Genomic DNA, 27,746 nt, shown 5'->3' on the forward strand with positions numbered 1-27,746 from the left:
GAGCAAGGGCATTGATTTGGAATATCTAAGGGAATGATTACAATGAAGGACTACAGATTTGAATAGGAAATAACTTGAGTGGGAAGACAATCCATAAGAAGATGGTGGGACCAGTGGATTATGGATCCTGGTGAGTTCAAATAGTTACTGGAGTTCTAATTTTTTTTAAGTTTATTTATTTATTTTGAGAGAGACAGAGACAGTGCAAATGGGGGAGGGGCAGAGAGAGAGCGAATCCCAAGCAGGCTCTGCGCTACTAGTGCAAAGTCAGATGTGGGGTGTGAACCCATGAAGCCGTGAGATCATGACCTGAGCTGAAACCAGGAGTCGGACACTTAACCCACAGAGCCACCCAGGGGTCTCAGTTATTGGTTGGAGTTCTAGATTGAGTGGGTGGGAACCATAGAGGAGGTGATTAGAAAGTGGGAAACTCAAAGTTAAGGTCATAAAGAGATTTCATATCTTGGTAGTTGCAGAGGTTAGAGTATAACAATGTAAGTGGCTTAAGTATGTGACTTTTTCTTCCCCTCTCTAGAAGCTTTTTAGACTCTTCACATTTATCCTTGCTGTTCAGAAATTTCACAGTGAGGTACCAAGGAGTTGGTCTTCATTCATTGTTCTTGGCTGCTTAGTGGACCCTTTCAATTTGGAGATTCTTGTCTTTCAGTTCTGGAGAATTGTCTCATTTTATTTATTATTTAAAAGTCTTTATTCTGTAATTCTTATTAATCAGAGATTAGTAAGATATCTTGGAAAAGAACCTTGATTTTTTTCTGGGGAAAAAAAAATTCTCTGTGTTTCTATTTTATTTTCTGGGGAATGTCTTTAATTTCATTTTCCCAGCTTTCTGTTAAATTTGTGTGTATGTGTGTCCCTATGTATGCCCTCTTCCTCCTCCCAACTCTTTCTTGTGCACTTATTATTTGTCTGTATAGCATCCATTTCTGGGGTCATGAATGCTATTTCTTCTGTTAACTCCCTGTGAGGATGGTAAAGACTTTCCTCTTTTTTTTTTTTTTTAAATAGAATTTGCTCCCTGCACTGTATCTCTTTTCTCTGGGATTCTTGCTTGGTAACTGTCTTTCATACAGAGACTTTCTTTGGAATCTGGTAATGTTTGGTTATCTGTTTGTATTTAAGTTGGAGCCTTCAGAAGCTGATCAGAAGCTGAGTTTGCATGCATAGGATATGTTTGACCACAGAGCTTTCCTTTTGGAAGTCTTCTGGTGCTTTTATTGGAGGACCCCAGTCTTTAGATCTCTTCTCGTGGGGCCATTTCGTTTCTTTAAATGAGAATCCTCTCTTCTGCCTGGGAGGAGCTGGTGGTCCAACCCCTCTGTGGCAGTCTGACCCTTCATTTTCCGTTTCATGTCCATGCCTCCTTCCTGTCCTCTGCTGGGCCCATTCACCTTGAGTCCAGAACCTCATCATCTTCTCCACAGAATACATTTGCAGCCTCTAAAGAACCAGTGGATAAAAAAAAAAAAAGTAAAAGGAACCAGTGGTTATTGGGTGGGTTGGGGAGCAGTAGGCATTGTGTATACAGACTTTTGACCTTGTAATTAGCCCTACTAGTAGCTCCAATGTTGCTTGTGGTTTCTCAGAACCTCCTAAGTTTGAAGCCCATCTGGAGCCCTTTGGGCAAATCATGTTGTTTCTGGTTACAGTTTTCTCTGTTCTCTTTCAGAAAATTATTGAACTATCTTTTCCACTATTGTCTTCTCAACCTGTTACTGTGCACTTGTGCCTTTGTGCCTTGACTGTCGTTAACCTCCTCACATCTGTGTCCTGCCTCCTGCACTGAAGGAGCCAGAAGGGGAAAGTTGGATCTGGAGCCTCGTTTATCATTTGTCATTGATTGTAAGAATGATAAAACCATAGTACTTCATCCTGGGATGTGTTCCGCTTCTTGCGACTTTAGATTAATGGTCATATATTTTAGTCACAACTTTTTGTGTGGGTGAAGATGGCCTTCGGAGAGTTGGAAGAGGAAAAAAATACCACAGTGACCATTTCTGAATACCATTTTTATTTTTGTATATTCTCCATATTTATATGCATGTTTTTGCAATATATTTTTGGTCCTAATTTTGTATCCTGGGTCTTGTCCCTCAGAATTTCCTCCAAAGCAGTTTTCCAGGCCTCCGCATGGTCCTCCGAGTAGGCTTAGTGGCTGTGCACAGCTGCGCTGGGGAGAACAGTCCTTCTGCTCCTTGTGCCTCAGGTTGCCTTTAGACCTCTCAACGTGAGGACTCCCCAAAAGTGTTTGTTTACGTGGGTTATATATATATATTGATATTTACTGTACTAGAAGTTAACACTAAAAAAGTTCAAGTATTTATTAATTCACTTAAAGTAATGACAGACCTATTATATTTAATATAAATAACATTTTTATGAAAAGAGACTCTATTGTTCAAAGCTAGTTATTGAGAAGAGTGACATTGTTTTAATTTTTGCAGATCTCTTTAGTATCTGGCTTAATATAAGGTAGCTGGATTTTTCATACATTCTTCTGCATTCAAATTGCGTCCGTATACTCTTTCAGTTGAAGTTGATGAAGAAAATCTAACCTCATACGGAAACGGTAGCTAGAAGAGAGGAGTATCTTAATTCTTCTTTGGGATGATTGCAAATATTGTTCTCTGATACTATGCTAAAACTCAACAAGTAGGAATTTGGTGGCAGGAGGGGGCATGATTAATTGAACATGTATTCAAAACAACTATAGTGACTGCCAAAAAGTGTTAATACCCAGAACAATTTGCTTCAGTTGGAAATGAATAGTAGTAGACCTGGAAGCGAGCAAGCAAGCCGAAGGGCAAAAGAGCCTCATATTCCAATAACAGATATAACTGAAAAGTATAAAGATGATCATCTGGCTTTTAGTATAATCTGAAGGTGGAGTATTTACGGTTAGTGTGCAGAAAAAGAGAAAAGCCTCGCCTAACCCAATTTGTACAAATTAAGAATCACTTAATCACACAGTTGTTACACTCTTTTATTATAAAATGTATATAACAAAACTACAATCTTAACCATTTTAAGTGTACAGTTCAGTGGCATTAAGTACAGTTGCATTGTTGTGCAACCTTCACCATCACCCATCTCTAGGACAGATATGGTTGATCTTATTTGTAAATTCACCTACTCACTACAATTTGTTTGTAATTCCAGAATCAATACTTGTGGTGCTTTTGCAGTATTTGTGGACATGCACAAAGCATCAGAAAGTTTGAATTGCCCAATGTGTGCATCCCCAGTTGAGCTCCAACAAGGTGATGATGTTCTCTGCCTTGTTTCAGCTTTCATACTATAAACAAATGCTCTTTTTGTGGTCTGTGTAGTCCGTGTTTTTTGCATTTTTGTGCTTTTTGTTGTCAACTTTGCTGTTTAAAATGGCCCCCAAGGGTTGGCCTGAAGTACTAGCCAGTGTTTTGTGGGTTTTTTATTTTATTTTATTTTTTGAGAGACAGAGCATGAGTGGGGGAGGGGCAGAGAGCGAGGGAGACAGAATCCGAAGCAGGCTCCAGGCTCTAAGCTGTCAGCATAGAGCCCGACACAGGGCTCGAACCCAGGAACTGTGAGATCATGTCCCGAGTTGAAGTTTGATGCTTAACCGACTGAGCTACCCAGGGGCCCCCTGGCCAGTGTTTCTAAGTGCAAGGCTGTGTTGTGCCTGATAAAGGAAACACATATGTTAGATAAGCCTCATTCAGATGTGAATTAAATTCTGCTGTTGGCTGAGAATTCTATGTTAACGAACCAATGACATGTAGTAAATAAGGTGTCCTTAAAGAGAAACACACATAAAACAAGGTTATATTGATCAGTTGGTGAAAATTTTTATGATCCGGGGCCCAAAGGAGCCTAACCCTGTATTTCTTCTAGGAACAGTGCTTCCAGTATTTGCTGATTCAGTGTTCACAGTGGCTTTATAGAACATAATTACCATACCCAACAATAATCAACTGTCTCTGTTTTTGAAAGAGAAGACTCCGTTATCTGGTGTTTTCCCTGAACAGATACATGGAGAAGGGTATTAGGGAAAGTCATAGGCTTTCCTTGTATATCTGATGGTTTTTGATTCACTGTTAATGTTTTCAAGAGGGGAGCACTAGGAAGCAAATTGAGAGCCCTCTACATAGGATGGGGTTTATGGAAGCTGCTGGTCAAGTGCCCAGCTTAGCTTCCAGGTAGCCAGTAGGAAAGTTGCTCTTATGTAGCTTGGGACCTTCCACATACACAGCACAAAGTGATTTCCTCAGTTAAGTTTTTCATGGATTGTAGCCTTCTTTGAGTACACCCTAGGCTTGTATGCACCCTGCCACATGTGCTTCAGATTTTTATTTTCCAGAAATTGTTTAAAGTCGCTTGTATACTGATGGTACCTCTTTCATTCTCTTTGCCATTATTTGTCATTCTTTATTTTTTAGTTGGGCCATCAGGTGGGAGAAGAGAGAAATGTATATGATGCTATCTTTAACCAAATGTCTCATTATGGTTATGAAAAATCATTTATTTATTTATTTTGAGGGGGGGAGGGGCGGGTGGGGGGAGGGAGAAAGAGAATCCCAAGCAGGCTCCGTGCTGTCAGCACAGAGCCCACTGCAGGACTTGAACTCATGCACCATGAGATCATGACCTGAGGAAAAATCAAGAGTCAGATGCTTAACTGACTGAGCCACCCAGGTGCCCCACATCTGCTTACTTATTCAAGTTATATATTACACAGTTTAAAGAGTACAGGCTTGTTTAAAAAAAAGTGTCCCTTGATCCCCCACCTCCATTCCCTACTCTTCCAAGATAGTCACTTTTCAGTCCTAAACAGATTCCTTTTTTTTTTTTTAAGTTTTATTTTTAATTCTAGTTAGTTAACATTCAGTGTTATGGTAGTTTTAGGTGTACAATATAAACTGATTCTTTAGGTTTTACTACTATATCTTTAACATGCTTTTGTTCTTTAAAAATTGTTTTTATTGAAGTATAGTTGACACATAGCATGCTCTTACTTATTTTTCAGTTTTAAACATTACCTACTGTTTTTTTCATTATGGTTATTTAGAGTCGTGATTGACTTTTTAAAAAATAAACTCTTCATTGAAATACAACACACAGCCAGAAAAAGTGCCCACATTGTAATTGTACACCTTGATGAATTAGCACAAAGTAAACACATTTGCATAACCACGACCCAGGGCAAAACTATACTATGACTTGAACTCCGGAAGCTTCCCTTCTATCTTCTAATCACCTGTCTGCCCTTCTTTCCCAAGGTGACCACTATCCTGACTTCTAGCACCGTAGATTTTTTTTTTTTTTCTTAACATTGTATTAATGGAATCGTGGTATATATTTTGTGTTTGCCTCTTTCACTGCACTTTATGTTTGTGACATTCTTCCATGTGTTGTGCCTTATGTTTTAATTTGGAGTTATTTTGTAGTCAAGTACTGTAGTTGTTTGGCTTGGTGTTCATTGCTATGGACTGAATTGTGTCTTTCAATATCATATATTAAATCCTAACCCCCTGTGTATTTGGAGATAGGGCTTTTGTGGAAGTAGTTAGGTTAAATTAGGTCACAAAGGTAGGGTCCTGATCCAGTAGGTTAAGTGTCCTTATAGGAAGAGACACCGGAGAGCTTGGCTCCTCTCTACCATGTAAGGACACTGTGAGAAGGGAGCCATCTGCAAGCCCAGAGGAGAAACCTCACCAGGAACTGACTGTGTTGGTCAGACTCTGATCTTAGACTTCAGCCTCCTAACCTGTGAGAAAAGAAATTTCTGTTGTTTAAGCCATTCAGCCTATGCCATTTTTGCTATGGTGGCCTGAGCTGACTAATAATTCATCCTTCTGGGCTACTGCATTCTCTTAAAGGACTTGGGATTGTTTTTTTGCCTGCTCTTTTAGTGTTTGTGGATGCTTTAATGCATGTCAGGAGCAGGATATTGGGGGCCTTTTGACCAGTAGAAAATTGACAGGAAGTGGAAGATAAGGATATTTATTTCTCTGGTCGGTGTTTGCTATAGGTTTGTGGGGCCAGCTAGGGTGACATATGCTTGGGGAAGTCCTTCTCATGTATGAGCTGTCTTTATCCCTATTTTGTAATTTTCCACTTTGTTTCTGGCATCAGGGTGAAAAATGGAATTTCCCAGAACTTTACACAACAAGTGGCAGGGACACTCCTCTTTCCTCGCCTAGTGAACTCCCTTGGCTTTTGCTATGCATGCCCTCCCCCACCCCAACCCCCCCAAAAAAACCTCCAGAAAACTCCATGACCTTGGGTGTGTGTGTGTGTGTGTGTGTGTGTGTGTGTGTGTGTGTGTGTGTGTTCTTCTCTACAGTCTCTATCTTTCTCAGGCACCTGGTGATGCCCCCACAATTGCCTTTTTTATTGACCTCAAGGTCAGAACTCTCCTGCAGGCTCCAGCTCTGGGCCAAGGTTATTTTGGTAGTTGAGTCATCCCAGCAAGGAGCTGGAAAGGAAGAGGGGATTAGGAACTTCCCTCTCAGGCTTCATTGCCACACATACACCATCATGTTAAATGACAGTGTTTCACTCTAAGACACTTACTTTTAATAAAATGACTCTCTTCTACAGTTTGATTTAGGTGAATGAGACATATTTTTGCTCCTGTTTTTGCTTTAAATACTATTTGAATAGCAGTATTTGAAAAAGAAAATGCTTAATAGAATCTTTAGAGTAAAAGACAGATACTGAACAGAGCCAAAAGTGGCTAGTGATCAAGAGCCTGGTCGTGAGAATAGAAACCAGGTCTCAGAAGATCAGAGGGAAGAAGAACCAGAAAGGCAGCGTATGTACTAGATCTGGCCATGAGAAGGGGGAGGAAAACAGAATGGTGGGCAGAAAAGAATAGTATGATTTCTTTGGAAATTGGGAGATCTATAGATGCCACACAAAATTACTTACGAAAGTAAAATTTGAATAAAATTAATTCATTAAACTTTAAAATAATGTAATTTTTATGGGGCGCCTGGGTGGCTCAGTCAGTTGTGTCCGACTTCGGCTCAGGTCTTGATCTCATGGTTTGTGTGTTCAAGCCCTGCGTCAGGCTCTGTGCTGACAGCTGGGAGCCTGGAGCCTGCTTCGGATTCTGTGTCTCCCTCTCTCTCTGCCCCTCTCCCTCCTGTGCTCTGCCTCACTCTTCTTTCTCTCTCAAAAATAAATATTAACCAAAAAAAATAACGTAATTTTAAAATCACACTGATATCTGTTAAAACACCAGAAATCCTATTTCTTCACTCCTCTGTCTCTATCTCTAATGTGTGTGCTCACTGATTATGGAGGTTCAGGGCCTCACATCAATGCAGGAGGCATTTATTAAATGCTATTTATGTCCCTGGTAGTGTGCTAGGGTTATAATAGTAAGGCAGTCACCAAGTGAGATATGAACAGAGTGGTTATTGTTTGTATATCCCAGCCACCAGTATTTCCTTTTCGCTTTATTTACTGTAGTTTCCATCAAGACCTCGATTTTCCGAATACAGAATTAGAATTCTGTCTTTGCTTTTTTCAAGCACATAACATGCTAACTCTCTGCTTCTCCAATTCTGATTTTTTTTTTTTTTTTTTTTAACCTCCCCAGGTGAGGATGGGATGAGGTGGTGGGTCCTTCCACTCCAGGGTCAGACATGCCTTGTTAGCAGTGTTTCTTTAGCCCCTCTGGAGATTAATGGGTTCATAGGTAGTGATCAAATAACTTAGGCGATGGAGACTTTAGACCAAGTGAAGCAGGGTAGTTTGGTTTTTTGGGTGTTTTTTTTTTTTTTTTTAAGTGTTAATATGAAGAGATTTCTGGAGATTTCTCCGAGAACATTTTAGGGGGTCTGCAAAGTCTAAGCTATTTTTGTAATACTATTAAGACATTACTTTTTCCACTCTTTCTCATGAATGTAAAGTAAAATTTTTCAGAGGCTCTATGATGTGTGGTATCACAACAGATTGAATACAGAAGGATATATGAAAATTTCAAACTGATGTTATTTATATTAACATATAATGGGCTTTTTTCCCAGTTTTTTTTATTGTGATAAAATACACATAGCATAATATTTACCATTTTAACTGGTTTTAAGTGTATGTTTCAGTAGTTTTGAATACATTTATAATGTGCCGCCATCACCTTCATGTATCTCCAGACCTTTTTTCATCTTGTAAAGCTGAAACTTTATACCCATTAAACACTAACTCCCCATTCTTTCCTTTCCTCATCTCCTGGTATCCCCCATTCTATTTTATGTGTCTATGAATGTGAACTTTCTAGGAACCTCATAAAGTGGAAGCATATAGTATTTATCCTTTTGTGTCTGGCTTACTTCATTTAGCATAGTGTCCTCAAGGTTCATTCATGCTGTAGCATGTTTCAAAATTTCTTCCCTTTTTAAGACTGAATAATACTCTACTGTATGAGACACCACATTAGACTTACCCATTCATCACTTAGTGGATGCTAGGGTGTCTTCCATGTCTTAGCTATTGTGAATAATGCTGCTATGAACACGGCTGTACAAGTATCTATTTAAGTCCCTGCTTTCTGGGTACATACCCAGAAATGGAATTGCTCTATCATATGGTAATTCTATTTTTAATGTTTTTGAGGCACTGTATACTGTTTTCCACAGCTGTACCATTTTACATTCCTACCAACAGTGCACAGGGTTCCAGTTTCCCAACATCCTTACAACTTGTTGTTTGCTTACAGGTTTGTTTGTTTGTTTTTATAATAGCCATCTTGATGGGTGTGAAGTAGCATCTCGTAGTTGTGATTTGCATTTCCCTAATGATCAGTGATGTTAAGTATCTTTTTTATGTGCTTACTGGCCATTTGTACAGTTGACCCTTGAACCACACGGCTTGAACTGTGCAGGTCTACTTATACATAGATTTTTCTCAATAAATGCAGTAGTACAGTACTATGAATATATTTTATCTTCGTATCATTTTCTTAATGAGATTTTCTTTTCTTTAGCTTAGTTTAAGAATACACATAACGTACAAAATATGTATTAATCGACTGTTATCGGTAAGGTTTCAGCTCAACAGTAGGCTTTTAGTACTTAAGTTTTGGGGGAGTCAAAAGCTATCATTGATATTTGTGCTGGAGAGGGGTGGTACCCTGAAACCTTGCATTGTTTGAGATATCCACTGTATATCTTCTTTGAATAAATGTCTCTTTAAGTCTTTCACCCATTTTTAAATTTGGTTTTTGTTGTTGAGCTTTAGGAGTTCTCTATATGCTCTATATGTTTGCACAAAGATGTGCAAATCACATCTTTGATTTGCACATATTTTCTAGCATTCTCTGTGTTGCCTTTTTATACTCTGTTGATACTGTCTTTTGATGCACAAAATTTAAAAATTTTATAGTCTGATTTGGCTGGGTTTTTTCTTTTGTTGCCTGTGCCTTTTGTGTCATCCAAGAAACCATTGCTCAGTCAGGTGTTGTGAAGCTTTTGTTGTATGTTTTCTTCTAAGAGTTTGATAGTTTTTTGCTGTTTTCTTTACAATTTTTTTTTTTTTTTTAAGTATGCTCCACACCCAACGTGGAGCTTGAACTCACAACCCTGAGGTCAAGAGTTGCATGTTCTACTACTGACTGAGCTGACTGGGTGTCCCAAGAGTTTGATAGTTTTAAATTTTACATTTAGATATTTGATCCACTTTGCAGTAATTTTTGTAGGTGATGTTAGGTAAGAGTCCAACTTCTTGGATATCCAGTTTTCCCAGCACCATTTGTTGAATCTTATTAGTTGAAATGAATGTTATTACGTTCAATACTTATTTTTACATTTCTCAGTTTTCATTTGTAATAAGGTAAATATTGATAGATATAATCCACATTTGGGATCATCAGTAATCTTTAAGGGTGTAAAGGGCGACAAAAAGTTGGAGCACCATTGACATAGAGAATCTTCAAGCACTTTCCCCAGACTTTGACTATAGTCCCTTTCTTCATTGGTGCTTCTTACTGGATCTGTGTCCTGAAGGATGCACAGTAGGAACAGCATCGTCAGTGTGGGGTGAGGTCATTGTTTTTCTGGACGTCACATGCAAAGCTGAGTTAATTATGTTCCTCAGTTCATGGCAAAGTTTCTCTCTTCACTTATATTCCCTTCCATCCCCTACTGTCACCCTCTCCCCTCATTCTGGATATGTGTAGTTCCTAGAAATCCTTTTATTCTGGTAATGACAGCCTACCAGATAAGGATGCTGCTATAGGTCCATTTAGTAAATATTAGTAAAACTGATTTTTTTTAATTGATAAACACATATAACTAGAAGCTATAGTTCTTTCTTCCTGTATCTTAGTGGCTTGTTTTTAGACTGCTTGGGGTTTACTCACCCCTTTCTGAACAAAGGCTCCTGGGTGACCCATTTTTTGCCGCTGTACATGTTTCACTTGGTTAGCCTACAGATTGTTCTGGAACTAGTCCCTTTTCCTTCTTTAACTACCTAAAGGGCTTTTCTTTCTTTTTTTTCTTTTAATGTTTTTAAAGTTTTCAGATTGAATCCAACCTGTTGGTTCGTATATTTACTCAATTATCAAGCTCTTAGTGTGTGTAAGACACTCTGAGCAAGGCATTCTGGGCTGTATAAATGTGTAAAAGCTGTACTTCCTGCCCTTGGATCAGATCAATTTTGTCAGAGTCAGATGAAATTAAAATACTGGGTTGCTTCTCAGCCTTTTGGCTAAGATCAAGCGTAGTATCTGTTTCTTATCAGTTTAATAGCTGATATGTCCTCTATCGGAGGACAATATATTAAATGGGTTTTTGGAACTAGGAGGTGAAATAGGAGCTTGCTCCATCCACTCCACACATCCCCCTGGTATTGCAGTACCTCCAGGAACGGTGCAACCACCCCCACCCCCACCCCCACCCCCACCCCGGGGAATTAAAAAAAAAAATTAAGTATTGGTAAATAGGGAATGGGAGAGTTGCTTCATTGTCCTCTATTTTTAGAAGTGTTTTCATTGTATAATCTCTCTTTCTTTCTCTGTCTCTACCTTGTGGGAGATGTTTCTCCCCATGTCTATAAGTAACTTAAATATAAATGTTCTAACAATACTCGTATTTGCATGAAGCCCCTCTTTTCAATTAAAAAATATTTCTAAAGTATAAAATATTATTATAGCTAGTTGAGTTTTAGTTTTTTAGGTAAATGCCCACATGTTTGGGCATTTATAAAACTATTACCAGTTAGTTTATAATTACCAAATTCTTAAAACCTGTAATATTTATTTATTTTTTTCTAGGTTGCAATAAAAATAATTGACAAAACTCAGTTGAATCCAACAAGTCTACAAAAGGTAAGATTGGTTCAGTATCCAGTGTTTTTAAAATGATTTTCGGTACAAATTGCCATCAAATTTGTCCCTTCAGTACAACTGTTATTTTTAATTATTATTTTTAGTATAGTAAAGATTCTGATTCCAACATGAATGCAACTTAGATGTAGTATTGTACAAAAAGTTGTTGGATTTTTTTTCCTTCAGATGAATATAATGATTTTTAAGTGTTCTTAATAGCACAAACTGAAGGCTGTACATTTTAACTGAATACTCTTAAGTATCAGCTAGAACAGATTTTTTTTAAAACATTTTTGTGTGGTTACTCTTAATGTAGAGTTATACACCTTTCTTATAGCTAATACTGAGGTCTTTAAGGTCAGCACTTTGGGTTTTATTAAATTTTGTCACTATGTCTAATTAAGAACTGATGATTATTCATAGGAAAATGTAAAAATAAAAATAATTGAAAAACGTGTTTGTAATGCACTGTTGCCATTTGTATCATCTAATGGAGATCTGAAATTTTCAACCCTGGTGCATGTTAGAATTCTGTGGACCTCTTTTGAAAGTCTTGATGACTGGCCTAGAGAGATTTAATTGCTCAGATTAGGGGCTTGGCATAGGTATTTCACTGGTGCATTAGCAAATGATTAATGATCTTCATAATAAAATCCTTCTTGTTCTTTTTAGTCTTGCATACCCTTTTTACATACTTTGTTTGATTTCTAAATTTGGCCAATCCTAGTTGGGGTTTTAGAGACCCTGAACTAGGAACAGGTAGTCCTAATTTAAGTCCTGGCTTTGCCACTTAGTGAAATGTCTAACTTGACCTCAAGCTAACTGTCTCAAGCTAACTTTCTTAACTTGGCTTTCTCATCTTTAAAATAGAGATAATTTCGGGGCGCCTGGGTGGTTCAGTCGGTGGAGCGTCTGACTTCAGCTCAGGTCATGATCTCGCGGTTTGTGAGTTCGGGCCTGGCATCGGGCTCTGTGCTGCCAGCTCGGAGCCTGCAGCCTGCTTCGAATTCTGTGTCTCCCTCTCTCTCTGCCCCTCCCTTACTCATACTCTGCCTCTCTCTGTCTCTCAAAAATAAATAAATGTTAAAAAAAATTTTTTTTAAATAGAGATAATTTCATCTGCTCATGATGGATGAATTAATAAAATAATGCACTTAAAAGAGTATAAACTGCAAAACATTTCTCATGTAAGATACTGTAAGCATATTGCCCTGTATAAATTCCTAATGTTTTCCTAATGATTGTTTTCCATTTATATCATTGTAATTTTGAAGTCCTGTGTGTGTGTGTGTGTGTGTGTGTGTGTGTGTGTGAGAGAGAGAGAGAGAGAGAGAGAGAGAGAGAGAGAGAGAGAGAGAGAAGTAGGAGGGAGGGAGTTTATCTTGCGCTAAAAATGGTAAACAAGTTGGTTCTGCAGGCCAAAGTGAGTCTTAATGACACTCAAGGTGGCTTTTGGAATGGATCCAAAAGTTGCAGTTCTTTGTTCTGAAGATAAAATTGTATCCATTACTTTAAACGTTAATTTCTTCATATATCTAAGGACTTGGTTTTAATAAGTAAGTTAAGGGTTAATAAATCTGGTATTCAGAACGAAAATTAGTATATGAGAAGTTTATTGAGGATTCTAGTTTAATATCCTGTATTTTGGATATTGACCCCTTATTGGGTATATGGTTTGTAAATATCCTCTTTCATTTAGTAGGTTGCTGTATTGTTTTGTTGATGGTTTCCTTTGCTGCATAAAAGCTTTTTATTTTGGTGTAGTCTCAATAGTGTAATTTCACGTTTGTTTCAATTGTCTGAGGAGACATCTAGAAGAATGTTTCTATGGCCAATGTCAAAGAAATTACTGCCTGTGGTTTCTTCTAGGAGTTTTATGGTTTCAGGTCTGACATTTAGGCCTTTAATCCCTTTTCACTTTATTTTTGTGTGTGGTGTGAGAAAGTGGTCTATTTTCATCTTTTTTTTTTTTTTTTTGAGGGACCTTCATCCTGTTTTCCAGACGGTTTCATCTTTTGCATGTAGCTGTCTAGTTTTCCCAGCACCATTTATTGAAGTATAGGGCACTGTTTTAAATCATGTGTATTGGTTCATATTCTTTTCTTCTAAATTAAAAGCATTCTCTCTATATTTCTTTATAATTCCTTTTCACTGAATTGCTTTCCCATGGAAAAGTTGCTGTAGGGTAGAGTGTACATGGCATCTTTGCCTTTGGGATAGTGCTTCACACAGCCTTTTTTCTTCCTCAGCACTGTGCACAATTGTATCACATCTGTATCAGGAACAGCTCTCTTTATATAATGTGATTTTAATCCTTGAAATTTAGGGCACTGCCTTAGAAGCTAACATTCACTTCAAGGAACATTGTGCCATCAACAAAATGTAATCTTTTTGTACTGCCACTTATCAAAAAATGTGGACTGGCTCATTCAAGGGTGTTTTTAACATGCGTGTTACAATAGTGTCCGTTTCAAAATATTCACATTATTCAGGCTTGCACATTGAATCATGCACATTTAATAAATTCATATAAGTAAACCTGAATTGATTGCACATTTGTAAACTGATGTTATTTTCATAGATCTCTTCATTTTTCTTTTTATTTTTCCAGCCATTGCATTAGTAAATGTTAGATTCTGTTGAGAGATATTTTTCTCCATTGTTTTTGTACTTTTCAACTTTGAACTACTATTCCTAAGATGTTTTCTCTTTGTAAATGTTTTTGGTCATCCTTTTTTCTGTTGTTTTTTTTTAAGGTCAGTCTTTTTATTGTTGTGTACCTATAATGGTTTTGAAAGCAGCAGGTATAAGAACTATGTTAGTCTTTTTGGTTTTACACATTTTTATTTTTATTTATATTTTTTAATTTTTAATGTTTATTTTTGGAGAGAGAGAGACAGAGCATGAGCAGGGGAAGGGGCAGAGAGAGAGGGAGACACAGAATCTGAAGCAGGTTCCAGGCTCTGAGCTGTCAGCACAGAGCCCGATGCAGGGCTCGAACCTACAAGTCGTGGGATCATGCCGTAAGCCGAAGTAGGATGCTTAACCGACTGAGCCCACCCAGGCGCCCCTGGTTTTACACGTTTTTAAATTTGATTTCATTATATGCAAGTAATCTTGCTGGGTCTTATTTTAGTCTGTCATTAAGAAGCAAGTTATGGCTCAGTTTTAAAAAGGTATTTACCTATTAAAGACGTTCAGGTATACTCAGTGTAATCCATCTAGTTACTACTGTTCTTTGTCAGTGTTGGAGTAGACTGTTAACATACAGAGAGAGTATAGAGTGATGGTTGGGAACATTATGAAGCCAGGCTGCGTGGATTCAGATCCAGGCTTAACCCAGCTTAGCTGTGTGACAAGTCACTTAACCTCCCCAGGTCTTAGTTTCCTCACTTTTAAAATGGGAACAGTAGCAGTAGGTAATAGGGCTGTAGTAAGAATTAAATAAGTTAATATTTTATTAAAACAATTTGTTTTGAAAGAGTGCAAGCAGGGTGAGTGGGGATGGGGTGGGGAGAGAGAATCTTAAGCAGGCTCCATGCTCAGTGCAGAGCCCAGCACAGGGCCCAGTCCCAATGACCCTGGGATCATGACCTCAGTGGAAATCAAGAGTTGGACGCTTTAGCCGACTGACCCACCCAGGCACCCCTTTTTAAGTTTCTCTTTGTGTTCCAGTTAACATAAAGTGTAATACTAGTTTCAGGTGTTCAACACAGTGATCCAACATTTCCACACAACACCCGGTGCTCGTCACAGTAGGCGCACTCCTTAATCCCTATCATCTGTTTCATCCTTGCCCCCTCCACCTCCCTCTGGTGACCGTCACAGTGTTCTCTCTAAAGTTAAGAGTCTGTTTCTTGGTTTGCCTCTCTCTCTTTTTTGCCCCTTTGTTTGGTTTTAAATTTCATGTATGAAAAAAAAAAATTACACAGGAGTGAAATCAGATGGTCTTTGTCTTTCTCTGACTTATTTTGCTCAGCATTCTATTCTCTAGCTCCATCCACATCTTTGCAAATGGCAAGATTTCGTTCTTTTTTATAGCTGAGTAATATTCCATTGTATGTATGTATGTGTGTACATGTGTATATACACATACATACTACATCTTTATTCATTTATCAATCGATGGGCACTTGGGCTGTTACCATAATTTGGCTATTGTAGATAATGCTGTTGTAAACATAGGGATGCCTGTATCCTTTGAATTAGTATTTTTGTATCCTGAGTAAATACCCAGTAGTGTGATTGCTGGGTTGTAGGGTAATTCTGTTTTTAACCAAGGATCCTCCATACTGTTTTCCAGAATGGCTACATAGTTTGCATTCCCACCAAGAGTGCAAGAGGGTTCCCCTTTTCCCGCATCCTAGCTAACACCTATTGTTTCCTGTGTTGTTGGTTTTAGCCTTCTGATAAGCATGAGGTAATACCTCATTGTAGTTTTGATTTGTATTTCCCTAATGATAAGTGATGATGAATTTCTTTTCTGCGTCGGCCATCTGGGTGTGTTCTTTGGAAAAATGACTGTTCACGTCTTCTGCCCATTTTTAAATTGGATTATTTCGTTTTTAGGTGTTGAGTTTTATAAGTTCTTTATATAGTTTGGATACTAGCACTTTATTGAATATGTCATTTGTAAATATCTTCTCCCGTTCAGTAGGTTGCCTTTTAGTTTTGTTGATTGTTTCCTTTGTTGTGCATAAGTTTTTTATTTTGGTGTAGTCCCAATATTTTATTTTTGTTTTTGTTTCTTTTGCCTCAGGAGACCTATCTAGAAAGAAGTTATTGCATAAACAAGTTAACATTTAAAAGCCCTTATAAATTAAAAAAAATTTTTTTTTAAAGGGGCACCTGGGTGGTTCAGTCAGTTAAGCATCCAACTTCGGCTCAGGTCATGATCTCACAGCTCATGAGTTTGAGCCCCACGTCGGGCTCTGTGCTGACAGCTCAGAACCTGGAGCCTGCTTAGGATTCTGTGTCTCCCTCTGTCTCTACCCCTCCTCTGCTCATGCTGTGTCTCTCACTGTCTCAAAAATAAATTAAAAAAAAAAAATTAAAAAAAAAGCCCTTAGAAGGGCAGAAAATAGTACCTGACACACTATAAGGACTGAATGAATTCTTGCTGTTTTTGTGTGTTCTGCTGAATAGTAGTTTTTGTTTGCTTGGTTTTGAGGGGTGAAGGGTGTTTTTTGTTTGAGTAAAATTTTCCCCTCACAGGAAATAAGCAAAGCTTAAGAATTCAGTGTTGGGTTCTAGCTCAGTCCTCTCTCTCTCTCTCTCTCTCTCTCTCTCTCTCTCCCTCCCTCTTTTTTATTTTTCATTTTTTATTTTATTTTTAATGTTGATTTATTTTTGACAGAGAGAGAGAGACAGACAGAGCATGAGCGGGGGAGGGGCAGAGAGAGAGGGAGACACAGAATCCAAAGCAGGCTCCTGACTCCGAGCTGTCAGCACAGAGCCTGATGTGGGGCTCGAGCCCACAGACTGTGAGATCATGACCTGAGCCAAAGTCAGCTGCTCAACCCCCTGAGCCACCCAGGCACCCCGGTCTTTTTTTTTTTTTTTTTAAGTTTGTTTATTTATTTATTTATTGAGAGAGAGAGAGAGAGAGAGAGAGTGGGGGGGGGGGGGCAGAGAGAGAGAGGGAGAGAGGGAATCCCAAGCAGGTTCTGCACTGTCAGTGTAGAGCCTGATGCGGGGCTCAAACTCACCAACTGTGAGATCATGACCTGAGCCAAAACCAAGAGTCAGAAGCTTAACTGACTGCACCACCCAGGTGCCCTTGGCTCAGTCTCTTTTGTAGAACTTAATTGCAGTGGACTATTTCTGGTAATGGCTAATGTTTGAGCATTTGGTGAATGCTGAGCATTTTTCTAAGTGTATTACCTGTATGAACTTACTGTATTAGTTTGCTCAAGCTGCTACAACAAAATGCCATAGGTGGGTGGCATAAACAACAGACCTTTATTTCACACAATTTTAGAGGCTGGGAAGCCCAAGACCAGGGCGCTGGCCTGGTTGGGTTCTGGTGAGACCTGTCTTTCTGGCTTGCAGAGGGCTGCTGTCTCACTGTGTTTTCACATTGCAGAGAAAGAGACATGTCTACTTAGAAGGGCACTAATCCATCATGAGGACCTACCCTAAGACCTCATTTAAACCTACTTAATTCCTAAATGCCCAGCTCTAAATACCATCACATTGTGGGTTAGGGCTTCAACATACAAATCTTGGGGAACACAGTTCAGTCCGTAGCATTCATTTCACTCTTTGCAACTTCATAAGGTAAGTTCTGTTATTCAGGAAAGAGAGGCCAGAATGATTAAGAAACCTGCCCAAAGTCCCTTAAGTAATAATTGATGGGTACTTGGGCAGTCCTTCCATGGCAGGTGTGGTTAGCTTTAAGTCACACATTAGTGAACACTGAATGAAAATGTGTTTGCCACTGTTAAGATAATAGAACATTTTGGTAAGCAGTGTCCTATGGTCACCTTTGAGTGTTAGTTTTGTGGGGATTTATTGTCATTAGGTACTAGAGCCTGTGCCTCCCATGTTCTTATACATAGAAGTGTTGAACTTTTTCACATTAGCTAGTCTGATAGGTATGTTTTCATTTTCATACTCTGTTGATTTTCCAGTGAGGGATACTGACTCTAAGAAGTGGTTGGGGCGCCTGGGTGGCTCAGTCGGTTGGGCGTCCGACTTCGGCTCGGGTCACGATCTCACGGTCCGTGAGTTCGAGCCCCGTATCGGGCTCTGGGCTCATGGCTCAGAGCCTGGTGCCTGCTTCCGATTCTGTGTCTCCCTCTCTCTCTGACCCTCCCCCATTCATGCTCTGTCTCTCTCTGTCTCAAAAATAAATAAACGTTAAAAAAAAAATTTTTTTTTTAAATAAAAAAAAAAAAGAAGTGGAGATAATTCAGTTCTCCAGCTAGTAAGTGGTGGGTAAAGATGGAAATCCTGGTCTGGCTTCCAAACAGAGGCTCTTTCTGCTTCATTGTGCCCCCTTACTGTAATTAGTAAATTTCCCTAATTCAGGATTTGTGAAAATTTGGACTGGAACTAACCTGAGACTTTCCTTTGTAGTAGCAATAGAGAAGTTAATAGTTTAAAGTTTGGAGGAATATTTCAAGTACTTAAAAGAAGTAGGCCAAGGGACACCTGGGTGGCTCAGTCGGTTAAGCCGTAAGCTCAGGTCATGATCTCATGGTTCATGAGTTCAAGCCCCATGTCAGGCTCTGTGTTGACAGCTCGGAGCCTGGAGCTTGCTTCAGATTCTGTCTCCCTCTTTCTTTGCCCCTCCCCCACTTGCACTCTGCCTCTCTCTCTTTCTTTCTCTCTCTCTCTCCCAAGAATAAATAAATGTTAAAAAAAAAAAAAAAAAAAAAAGTAGGCCTTTACTCCACCTCTCCCTCCAAACATTGCATAAGCCAGGTTTTTATGCAGGTTTGTTTATTTATTCACTCATTCATTCAACAAACACTCATTATTAAATACCTACTGTATGCCAAACACTGTTGTAAGCATTGTGGATACAACAGTGAACCAAGTGAAGTTTCCGCTTCAGTGGAGTTGACATCCTAGTAGGGGAGCAGCAGCAAATAAATATATAATGTCATGTCAGTGTTTTGAAGAAAATAAAGTGAGATGTATTAACTATATTTTCTTATTTTCTATTTTCTCCCCCCCCCTTTTTAAAGTTGTTTGTTTGTTTGTTTGTTTATTGATAGAGTGGGGAAGGGGCAGAGAGAAAGAGGGAGAGAGAGAGAGAATCCCAAACAGACTTGGCCCTGTCAGTGCAGAGAACGATGCAGGCCAGAGCCCAGGAACCATGAGATCTTGACCTGAGCCGTAATCAGGAGTTGGATGCTTAACCCACTGAGCCCCCCAGATGCTTATTTTCTGTTTTCTTGATGCTCCTGCACTTGGGGCTGTGTTGACCTGTCATAGACTGTCCCTCCCAGGGCAGCTGATTCCTAGAAATAGACTGCTCCCTTGTGAGTGTACTGTTCATATGCAAGCGAATTAATCCAGAGCTCATACTCAGAACCATCACCTTTATCTGGCTCCTAAACTCCAGGAGTTCCTCTGCCCTAATCATCCTAGGGCTAGGTGCCAGATAATTAGAAACTGTATTTGTACCCGAGAGGCTCCTGAAATGGTTCAGACAAGCCAGTCCCCAGTCTGTTACCCTGCCTGGGCTTTCCTTTCCTGTGGAAACCAAGATGAAGACTCTTTCCCATGATTCCCTCTTAATCCTTCTACATCCTGACTGACCCTGGTGCTTCCCCATGTGGCCCTGCGTGGCCTCCTTTCAGTGCTTGTCCTGATGTCTTGGCTCACCATATCTGAGTAACCTACATTTTAAAACACAGGCTGAGGAGATAGTATTTCAAGAACCTGTAGATTTCAAACGAAAAATAGGGGTGGCCTTTTACTAATTCACTTAAGAAACATCGTGTCCAGGGCCCCTGTGTGGCTCAGTCAGTTAAGCATGTGACTTCAGTTAAGGTCATGATCTTGCAGTTCTTGGGTTTGAGCCCCGCATCGGGCTCTCTGCTGTCAGCACAGAGCCCGCTTCAGATCCTGTTTCCCTCTCTTTCTGCCCCTCTCCTGCTTGTGCTCACTCTCTCTCTCAAAAATTAATAAACATTAAAAAAGAAAGAAAGAGAGAGAGAGAGAGAAAGGGAGGAAAGGAAGGAAGGAAGAAAGAAAGATACATCGTGACCTCCTGAACCAAGCTCTGTGATGGGTCAGATAAGTGCAGTGGACTCTGGGTGAACCCGTGTGATTTGCAGTAAAATTTTACCTAGGTTCGAAGGATCTAAGTATTTTTTTGCCAAGTAAAAAAGATGGAAAGACCTTCGCAGTCCCATCGTGTTCTGGGGACCCTCACTCGTTGTTGGCAAGACTGCGTGCACAGCCCAGGACGCAGTGCACTATCAGGCTGCAGAGAGCTGTGTGTGTGCAGGGTGGTGCAGGGCCCTGAGCTGAGTGCAGGAAGATGCACCAGAGCTCACATTGGGCCCCACCGGAGCCCTTGGTGCCTGGCTCTTGTAAGGAACAGTCATCTGTGTGCAGTAAACTTTTCAGTGACTCTCCATCCTTCCCTTGGGTTCTTCTAATATTTTGTTATGTGAGAAATATTCTTCTCGGTGGCAGAAACTTAGTTGTCACCATACTCTGCCATAATCGATTGAAGCAGTAATTCCTTTTTCTTAAACTGGAACCACTTAATTAAAAGTAAGAGATTTATAACATGCAATGAAATAATTGTTTAAAATATGCGTTTATGATATCTGGTTAGTTAGCCAGTTTTAACACATCTAGGGACAGAGGCACACTTCCTTATACTGTCTTGTTCATGCTGGATGACTCTAGTTAATTTTTCCCCTTAGTTGGCACTAGCATCTGTCTTCTAGAAACATCTACAACATTGTTCTCTCTTCTGCCATATGGAGCTGTGGAGGGTCATTCTACCACTGCAAACATAGCCAGCTGTTTTGAGTGAGTCTTCTTGGTCCCTTCTCCAAAGTCAATACTCAGCCTCTTGGGCCAGCTGCAGTAATTGCCCTCAACATAGGCCTAGTTTATCTGAGTCCTACAACTGATTTTTTTTTTAATGTTTATTTATTCATTTTGAGAAAGAGCACTTATACACAGGCGAAGGAGGGGCACAGAGGAGAGACAGAATCCCAAGCAGGCTCCACACCATTAGAGCAGAGCCCGATGTGGACTCAAGATCAAGAGTCAGAAGCTTAACCCACTGTGCCACCCAAGCACCCCTGATTTTTTTTTTCCTTACCTGAATTTGATTCCTGCTAAAGTTCATTTTATTGGTTTTCTGCCACAATTCCAGTCTGTTGAGGTATTTTTGAATAGTGAGTCCTCCGTATTAGCCCTCACTTCTAGTTTGGTGCTGCATAAACTGGGTAAGGATGTCTTCATCCAGGTAAAATACATGACAGGCCTTCAGTGGGGCATCCATCCCTTAGTTGATCCTGCTGACTCAGGAACAAAGCATTTTTTGAGTAAGATTCAAGTACCATTCTTCAATCCAGACTTTTAGTAGGAGAGAAAGGGAAATCCCTGTGCTTTAAAAAAAAAAAAAAAAAAAAAAAAAAATTGGTAAAAAATAATGAAGGAAAAAAAGGCATTAAGTTCAAGTATATGCAAAATATACAGTAGGTTGCCTAAGGTTTATTAAAATATTATTGGCTATAGATTCCTTTTATGAGGGTGTTTGTGGGGAAATCCTACTTAACACCCACTCAGCCTATTTTCTTTTTTAACATTTATTTATTTTTGAGAGAGAGAGAGAGAGAGACAGAGTGTAAGCAGGGGAGAGACAGAGAGAGGGGGAGCCACAGAATCCGAAGCAGGTTCCAAGCTCCACACTGTCAGCACAGAGGCTGACATGGGGCTTGAACTCACAAACCATGAGATCAGAACCTGAGCTGAAGCCGGACACTTAACCGACTGAGCCACCCAGGCTCCTCAGCCTGTTTTCTTTTTAAAGCTAGTGTTTGTTTTGGAGTCACTGCTAATGCTCAGAGCTCTGTGACAGTAGTGGCCTTTTTGGCATCCCAGAGAATGTTAGTTGTGGGACAAATCAGAGAACTGTACACTTTGAAGGCGGAGAGAGAACCAGTTCATGCTTTTCATGTGGGGTACGGTGCAATTACTTTTACTGTTACCACCACTGGGTTGTTTGGGTCACTTTTGCTTCAGCCTCCTTAAACCAGTAATTTCCACCGCTTGCTGTGCACTAGAATCATCTGTGGAGTTAAAAAAGAAAAAAGCCCATGTTTCCTTCAGAAACAGCCCTCCCCCCACCAATTCTGATTTGATAGGCCTGGGGCAAAGAGGAGGATCACAGAGTGCACAGCCCAGGTGAGAATGGCCTCTGGACGTCATTTGGTTCCCCTCTAAGTTCTTAATTTCTCCTATCTTCCACAAGGTCACCTGTTTTAAAGATGACCTCCCTCAGTGTTCTAAGTCTTAGACACTGCTGTACTGCCAGTGCCAGTATTTCCTCCTTCTCGCCACCTCTTTCTTTCCCTGGGAATGCTTCCATATCCAATCTCTGGACTTCCTTCCTTCCCCTTTTCCATCAGGTGAAGCACAAGTCTTTTTGGGAATCTTTTTCATTGGACAGCTCTGTTATCCTTTCCTTTCTTAATACCGCTTCTTTCCAGATTGACTTGTAGCAAACTCGCAGTTCAAGTGTTAACAAAAGTAGTTACAACAAAAATCCTGTTACTTAACAGTACAGTGTCTGCATCCAGATCAGTATAATGAGTCTGGTAAACTAAAGCAAACCAGAGTATGGTAAATGAAATCTACAACCCTTCTTCATTATACATATTCAAAATATGAGAATAAAAATGTATGTATGGGGTGCCTGGGTGGCTCAATCGATTAGGTGTTGGACTCTTGATTTCGGCTCAGGTCATGATCCCAAGGTCCTGGGATCAAGTCACACATTGGGCTCCGTGTTGGGCATGGAGCCTGCTTGAGATTCCTCTCTCTCTCTCTCCCTCCCTCCCTCCCTCCCTCTCCCTCCCTCCCTCCCGGAGCCCCCACTTCCTCTCTCCCCCCTCCTTCCCTCCCCCCTCCTTCCCTCCCCTGCACATGTACACACGCTCTCTCTCTAAAAATAAAATGAAAAAAAATTTTTATGTATATGTTTTCATTTCAAAAGCTGTAGTAGAAATGCAAGAAAAGGGGCGCCTGGGTGGCTCAGTCAGTTAAGCATCCCGCTCTTCGTTTTTGGCTCAGGTCATGATCTCACAGTTTATGAGTTTGAGCCCCACATTGGGCTCTCCTTGGAGCCTGCTTGGGATTGTATCTCCCTGCCCCTCTCCCGCTTGCTCGTGCGTTTTCTCCCTCTCCCTCTCCCTCTCCCTCTCCCTCTCCCTCTCCCTCTCCCTCTCCCTCTCCCTCTCCCTCTCCCTCTCCCTCTCCCTCTCCCTCTCCCTCTCCCTCTCCCTCTCCCTCTCCCTCTCCCTCTCCCTCTCCCTCTCTCTGTCTCTGTCTCTTGCTTGCAAAAGAGATAAATAAACTTTAAAAAAAATGTAGGAAAATACAGCTTCCATGTTGTCACTCCTTTAGGGGGAACTTTTTTTTTTTTAAATTTACCGAGTTAGTTAGCATATAGTGCAACAATGATTTCAGGAGTAGATTCCTTAGTGCCCCTTACCCATTTAGCCCATCCCCCCTCCCACAACCCCTCCAGTAACCCTCTGTTTGCTCTCCATATTTAAGAGTCTCTTATGTTTTTGTTCCCCTCTCTGTTTTTATATTATTTTTGCTTCCCTTTCCTTATGTTCATCTGTTTTGTATCTTAAAGTTCTCATATATATGAGTGAACTCATATGATATTTGTCTTTCTCTGACGAATTTTACTTAGCATAATACCCTCTAGTTCCATCCACGAAGTTGCAAAGGAGGAACTTTTTAATTTATTGCCAGCCTTATTTATGCTTTGGCAGGAAATAATGCAGCTTGATATTTAAAGTAGATTGTGAATTAAGAATATATGATTTATTTTTATAAATTATACCAATTATAATTATACAAATGTACCCATGGTTCATTATGTTATTTTAGAAAAGTCACTCAAGAGCAAAATATTTTAAATAGGTTAAACTTAGAGCATAACATGGACCCATTTACAGAAAATTGAAAATTGGGCACAAATTAGGCCTTTGGGAAAGAATCATAACAGTAACAGTAGCAGCCAGAATCACAACCCCATACTGTTTGTCATGTGCCGGATACTATTCCAAGCCTCCCACATATCCAGCTCCTTTAACTGGGTGGGTACCAGAGTCCCAGGAAGGTCACGTCACCTAGACCTGGTCATTGCTAGAGCCAGGCTAGGGCCAGGTATCATGCTCCAGAGATCAGATTTTTAATGACTGTGCACACCACCTACATCACACATTGCCTGTTTCTCACGTCAGACCCGTGACATAGCTATTTTTATCTATATTTTACAGATGAGCAGGCTGAAGTTTTCTAACATTCTGTAGCTTATTCAGTCATCCAATGAGGAAGCAACTGCACTGGTGTTAGAACCTAAAGCTCTAACTTCAGATAGTATTTTTCCACCATGTCCCTTTGGAAGGAATCAGGCCCAGCACCTTCCATATGGGAAGGACAGCAAAGGAGCATACTGAAGTTCAGCTTGCATACAGTAGATGCCCAGTGAAATCTGTTCTTTATTAATTACCAAATTTATTTTAACACTGAGTTAATATTTTCTCATAGTACCCTGATTCCAGGAATCTTGACCACCAGAACCTGGGGTTTTGGGAGTAGGAGAATCTTTGTCTTAGAAATATATAATCCTAAAAATCCACATTGCTGCTGCTCTTATTTTAAATTTTTAAAAACTGCTTAATTTTATTAACCAGCTAAATCTAAGCAATTATTTAAAATTCAGTTAATTTTCATTAAATGCTTTACACAAGGAAATGTTAGATGTCGGGCACCTGGGTTGGGTGGCTCAGTTGGTTAACTGCCAACTTGAGCCCAGGTCATGATCTCATGGTTTGTGAGTTTGAGCCCCACTTTTGAAGCTCTCTGCTGTCAACACGGAGGTTGGTTTGGATCCTCTGTCTCCTCCTCTCTCTGCGCCTCTCTCTCTCTCTCTCTCTCTCTCTCTCTCTCTCTCTCTCTCTCTCTCTCTCTCTCTCAAAAATAAATAAACATTAAAAAAAGAAGAAAAAGGGTGCCTGGGTGGCTTAGTCAGTTAAGCATCCTTAAGCATCCAACTTCGGCTCAGTGAGTTTGAGCCCTGTGTCGGGCTCTGTGCTGACCGCTCAGAGCCTGAACCCTGCTTAGGAGCCTGTGTCTCCTTCTCTCCCTGCCTCTCCCCACCTCATGCTCTGTCTGTCTGTCTGTCTCTCTCTCTCAAAAATCAATGAACATTAAATTTTTTTAAAGAAAAAAATAATGTTAGATGTTTATAGTGTAAACATTATAGGAAGTGAACACCCTTTTACCTGAAGAAACAGATCATCGTCAGTACCTATAAATCATTCCCACTGTGGCCCTCTCAAACTTACTCCTCTTTATCTTTTCTCACCTACCAGGTAACCACTGACAAGAATTTTTGTGTCATTTTCTTGGTTGTCTTTATAATTTTGCCATATGTGGATTCCCTCATCAAAATAGTTGTAAAGGTTTTATTTTTTTATCTTTTCCAAAGTGTTGTAAAGTTTTAAAATACTATATAAATGTAATCACATTTTATGTATCTTTCTATTTGCTTTCTTTTGTCCAAATTGTGTTCCATGTTGAAATATTTAACTCACAATCACTTTCTCTACTGTGCTTATTTTCATGATTATATAGAATTATTTTACATGCATACACCATGAATTATATATCCATTCTCTGATTCAGAGACATTTGAGTTGCTCTTAGCTATTTGTAATAACAAATACTGTTGCTATGAGTTGTCCTGGTATACTTGTGTGACAGTTTCTTAATGATAAATACATCTCCAGTGGTAGAATTATTGGTTCACAGTGTCTGTTTATTGGAGCTGGCCAAATGGTTTCCAGAGCAGTTGTTTAATTGGCATTCCCACCAGTAACATATAGGAGACAGTACAAGTAACATCACATCCTCATCAAAATCTGAATTTGTCTGATTTTTAAATTCTTGCCAATCTGGTGGATATAAAAATAACATTTCTGAAGAAGTCTTATATCTTTTCATATTGTTACTAGTTTTTGTTTCTTCTGTGAAGTGCCTCTTTGCATCTTTCATTCAGTTTCAAGTGGAATTTTTTCTTAATCATTTTAGGAGATTATTCTGGATACTAACATACATGGCAGATGTGTTCCTCCAGTTATCTTTCTATTGTCTTGATGTTGTCTTTTGATGAAAAGCAGAGGTTCTTAATTTTAATGCACCTGAACTGATCACTCTTAAAAGGTTTGTGGGTTTTGTGTCTTTTTTAAGAAATTCTTTCAGGGGCTCCTGGGTGGCTCAGTTGGTTGAGCATCCAACTCCTGGTTTTGGCTCAGGTCATGATCTGTGTGCTGACAGCGTGGAGCCTGCTTGGGATTCTGTCTCCCTCTCTGCCCACCCCCCCAACTCACGTGCACATTCTCAGTCTCTCTCTCTCTCTCTCTCTCCCTCTCTCTCTCTCTCTCAAAAATAAATTAAAAAAGAAATTCTTCCATACCTGCGACCATAAAGGTATTTCTCTATTGTCTTAAAGTTTTTATAATCTCTAATCCGTCTGGAAGTTGTGTGTATTGTGGCGTAGGGATCCAATTTCGTGTTTTTTGGTATGTGCTTCAACTTACCCCCTAGTGCCTCCTCTCCCTACTGATGTGCAGTGCAGTTTCCATGCCTGCACACACCTGGTACACACACTCTTTGTTCTTCTGAAGTGGTTACTCTGGGTCGCTTAGCAATTGTTGTTGTAAAGGCAGTTGTTTTAAATTTATTTTCATATTTTTAATATTATTAGTTTAGTGGCACATAATAAATAGAACCCCAAAATACCTGAGAGGTAAAATCTGAGCTATAAATTAACAGGAACACATGAGTGACAAAGGAGACTTAACGTCTCTCAGGCCATGCATAACACATTAAGTAGGAGAAAAAAGATACAGATCTCAGTATATTAGCCTATATTATAACTTTGTGGAGTTTTTTTAACGCACCCATTTCTTAGGATATGTTATAACTATGTGCCAGGAAATTATTGTAATAGCTGTCAAAATCTATGATGACTACAAGGTGAGTGATTTCTTCAGAGTTGCGCGATACATAACTTGCGCAACTGTAAGCAGTGCTTCTGTTAATATGATTAATAAGCCTAATAGATCTTTCCAGCCTACATTTTCTCTCTCTCTCTCTCTTTTTTTTTTTTAAATTTTAAATAGGCTCCATGAGCAACGTGGGGCTTGAACTCATGACCCAGAGATCAGGAGTCACGTGTTCTACCAACTGAGCCAGCCAGGCAACCCTGCAGACTACATTTTCTGAATGAAGAGCAGTAAAAATAGAAACCAAGAAAAATAGAAATACACAAAAGTACAAACATGTGGAACTTAAAACACAGAATTCATAGGTCATTTATTAAAATGCAGACCAAAATTGGAATATATCTAGACGTATTAACACTAATAAACTACATGTCAGAACCTAAAGAATACTGTTTTTGATGCTCAAGAAAATTTGTAGCTTTATTTTTTTATTTTTATTTAAAAAAAAATTTTTTTTTAACATTTATTTATTTTTGAGACAGAGAGAGAGCATGAACAGGGGAGGGTCAGAGAAAGAGGGAGACACAGAATCTGAAACAGGCTCCAGGCTCTGAGCTGTCAGCACAGAGCCCGACGCGGGGCTCGAACCCACGGACCGCGAGATCATGACCTGAGCTGAAGTCGGC

General features: G+C 39.7%; 1 protein-coding gene and 1 non-coding gene across 13 annotated transcripts in view; both read left to right on the forward strand.

Moving 5' to 3' along the window:
- Positions 1-27,746, forward strand: part of MARK3 (microtubule affinity regulating kinase 3) — a 111,680-nt gene that overhangs the window by 27,406 nt on the left and 56,528 nt on the right. For 5 of the 12 annotated variants that reach the window (XM_042990647.1, XM_042990648.1, XM_042990649.1 and 2 more), the window contains exon 3: positions 11,276-11,329. The exons of 1 other annotated variant lie outside the window; for it this stretch is intronic. In XM_042990647.1, the coding sequence (XP_042846581.1) occupies positions 11,276-11,329 (54 nt within the window). Of the gene's footprint in view, positions 1-1,687; positions 1,861-3,177; positions 3,279-11,275; positions 11,330-27,746 lie in introns of all 12 variants that reach the window. 6 more of the 12 variants (XM_042990653.1, XM_042990655.1, XM_042990657.1 and 3 more) reach the window with 3 other exon arrangements.
- LOC122240004 lies at positions 10,691-10,882 on the forward strand. The gene has a single exon (XR_006219386.1). It is a non-coding gene; the product is annotated as a U2 spliceosomal RNA (small nuclear RNA).

The sequence above is a fragment of the Panthera tigris genome, chromosome B3 (genome assembly GCF_018350195.1).
Source record: "Panthera tigris isolate Pti1 chromosome B3, P.tigris_Pti1_mat1.1, whole genome shotgun sequence".
NCBI classification, from domain to species: domain Eukaryota; kingdom Metazoa; phylum Chordata; class Mammalia; order Carnivora; family Felidae; genus Panthera; species Panthera tigris.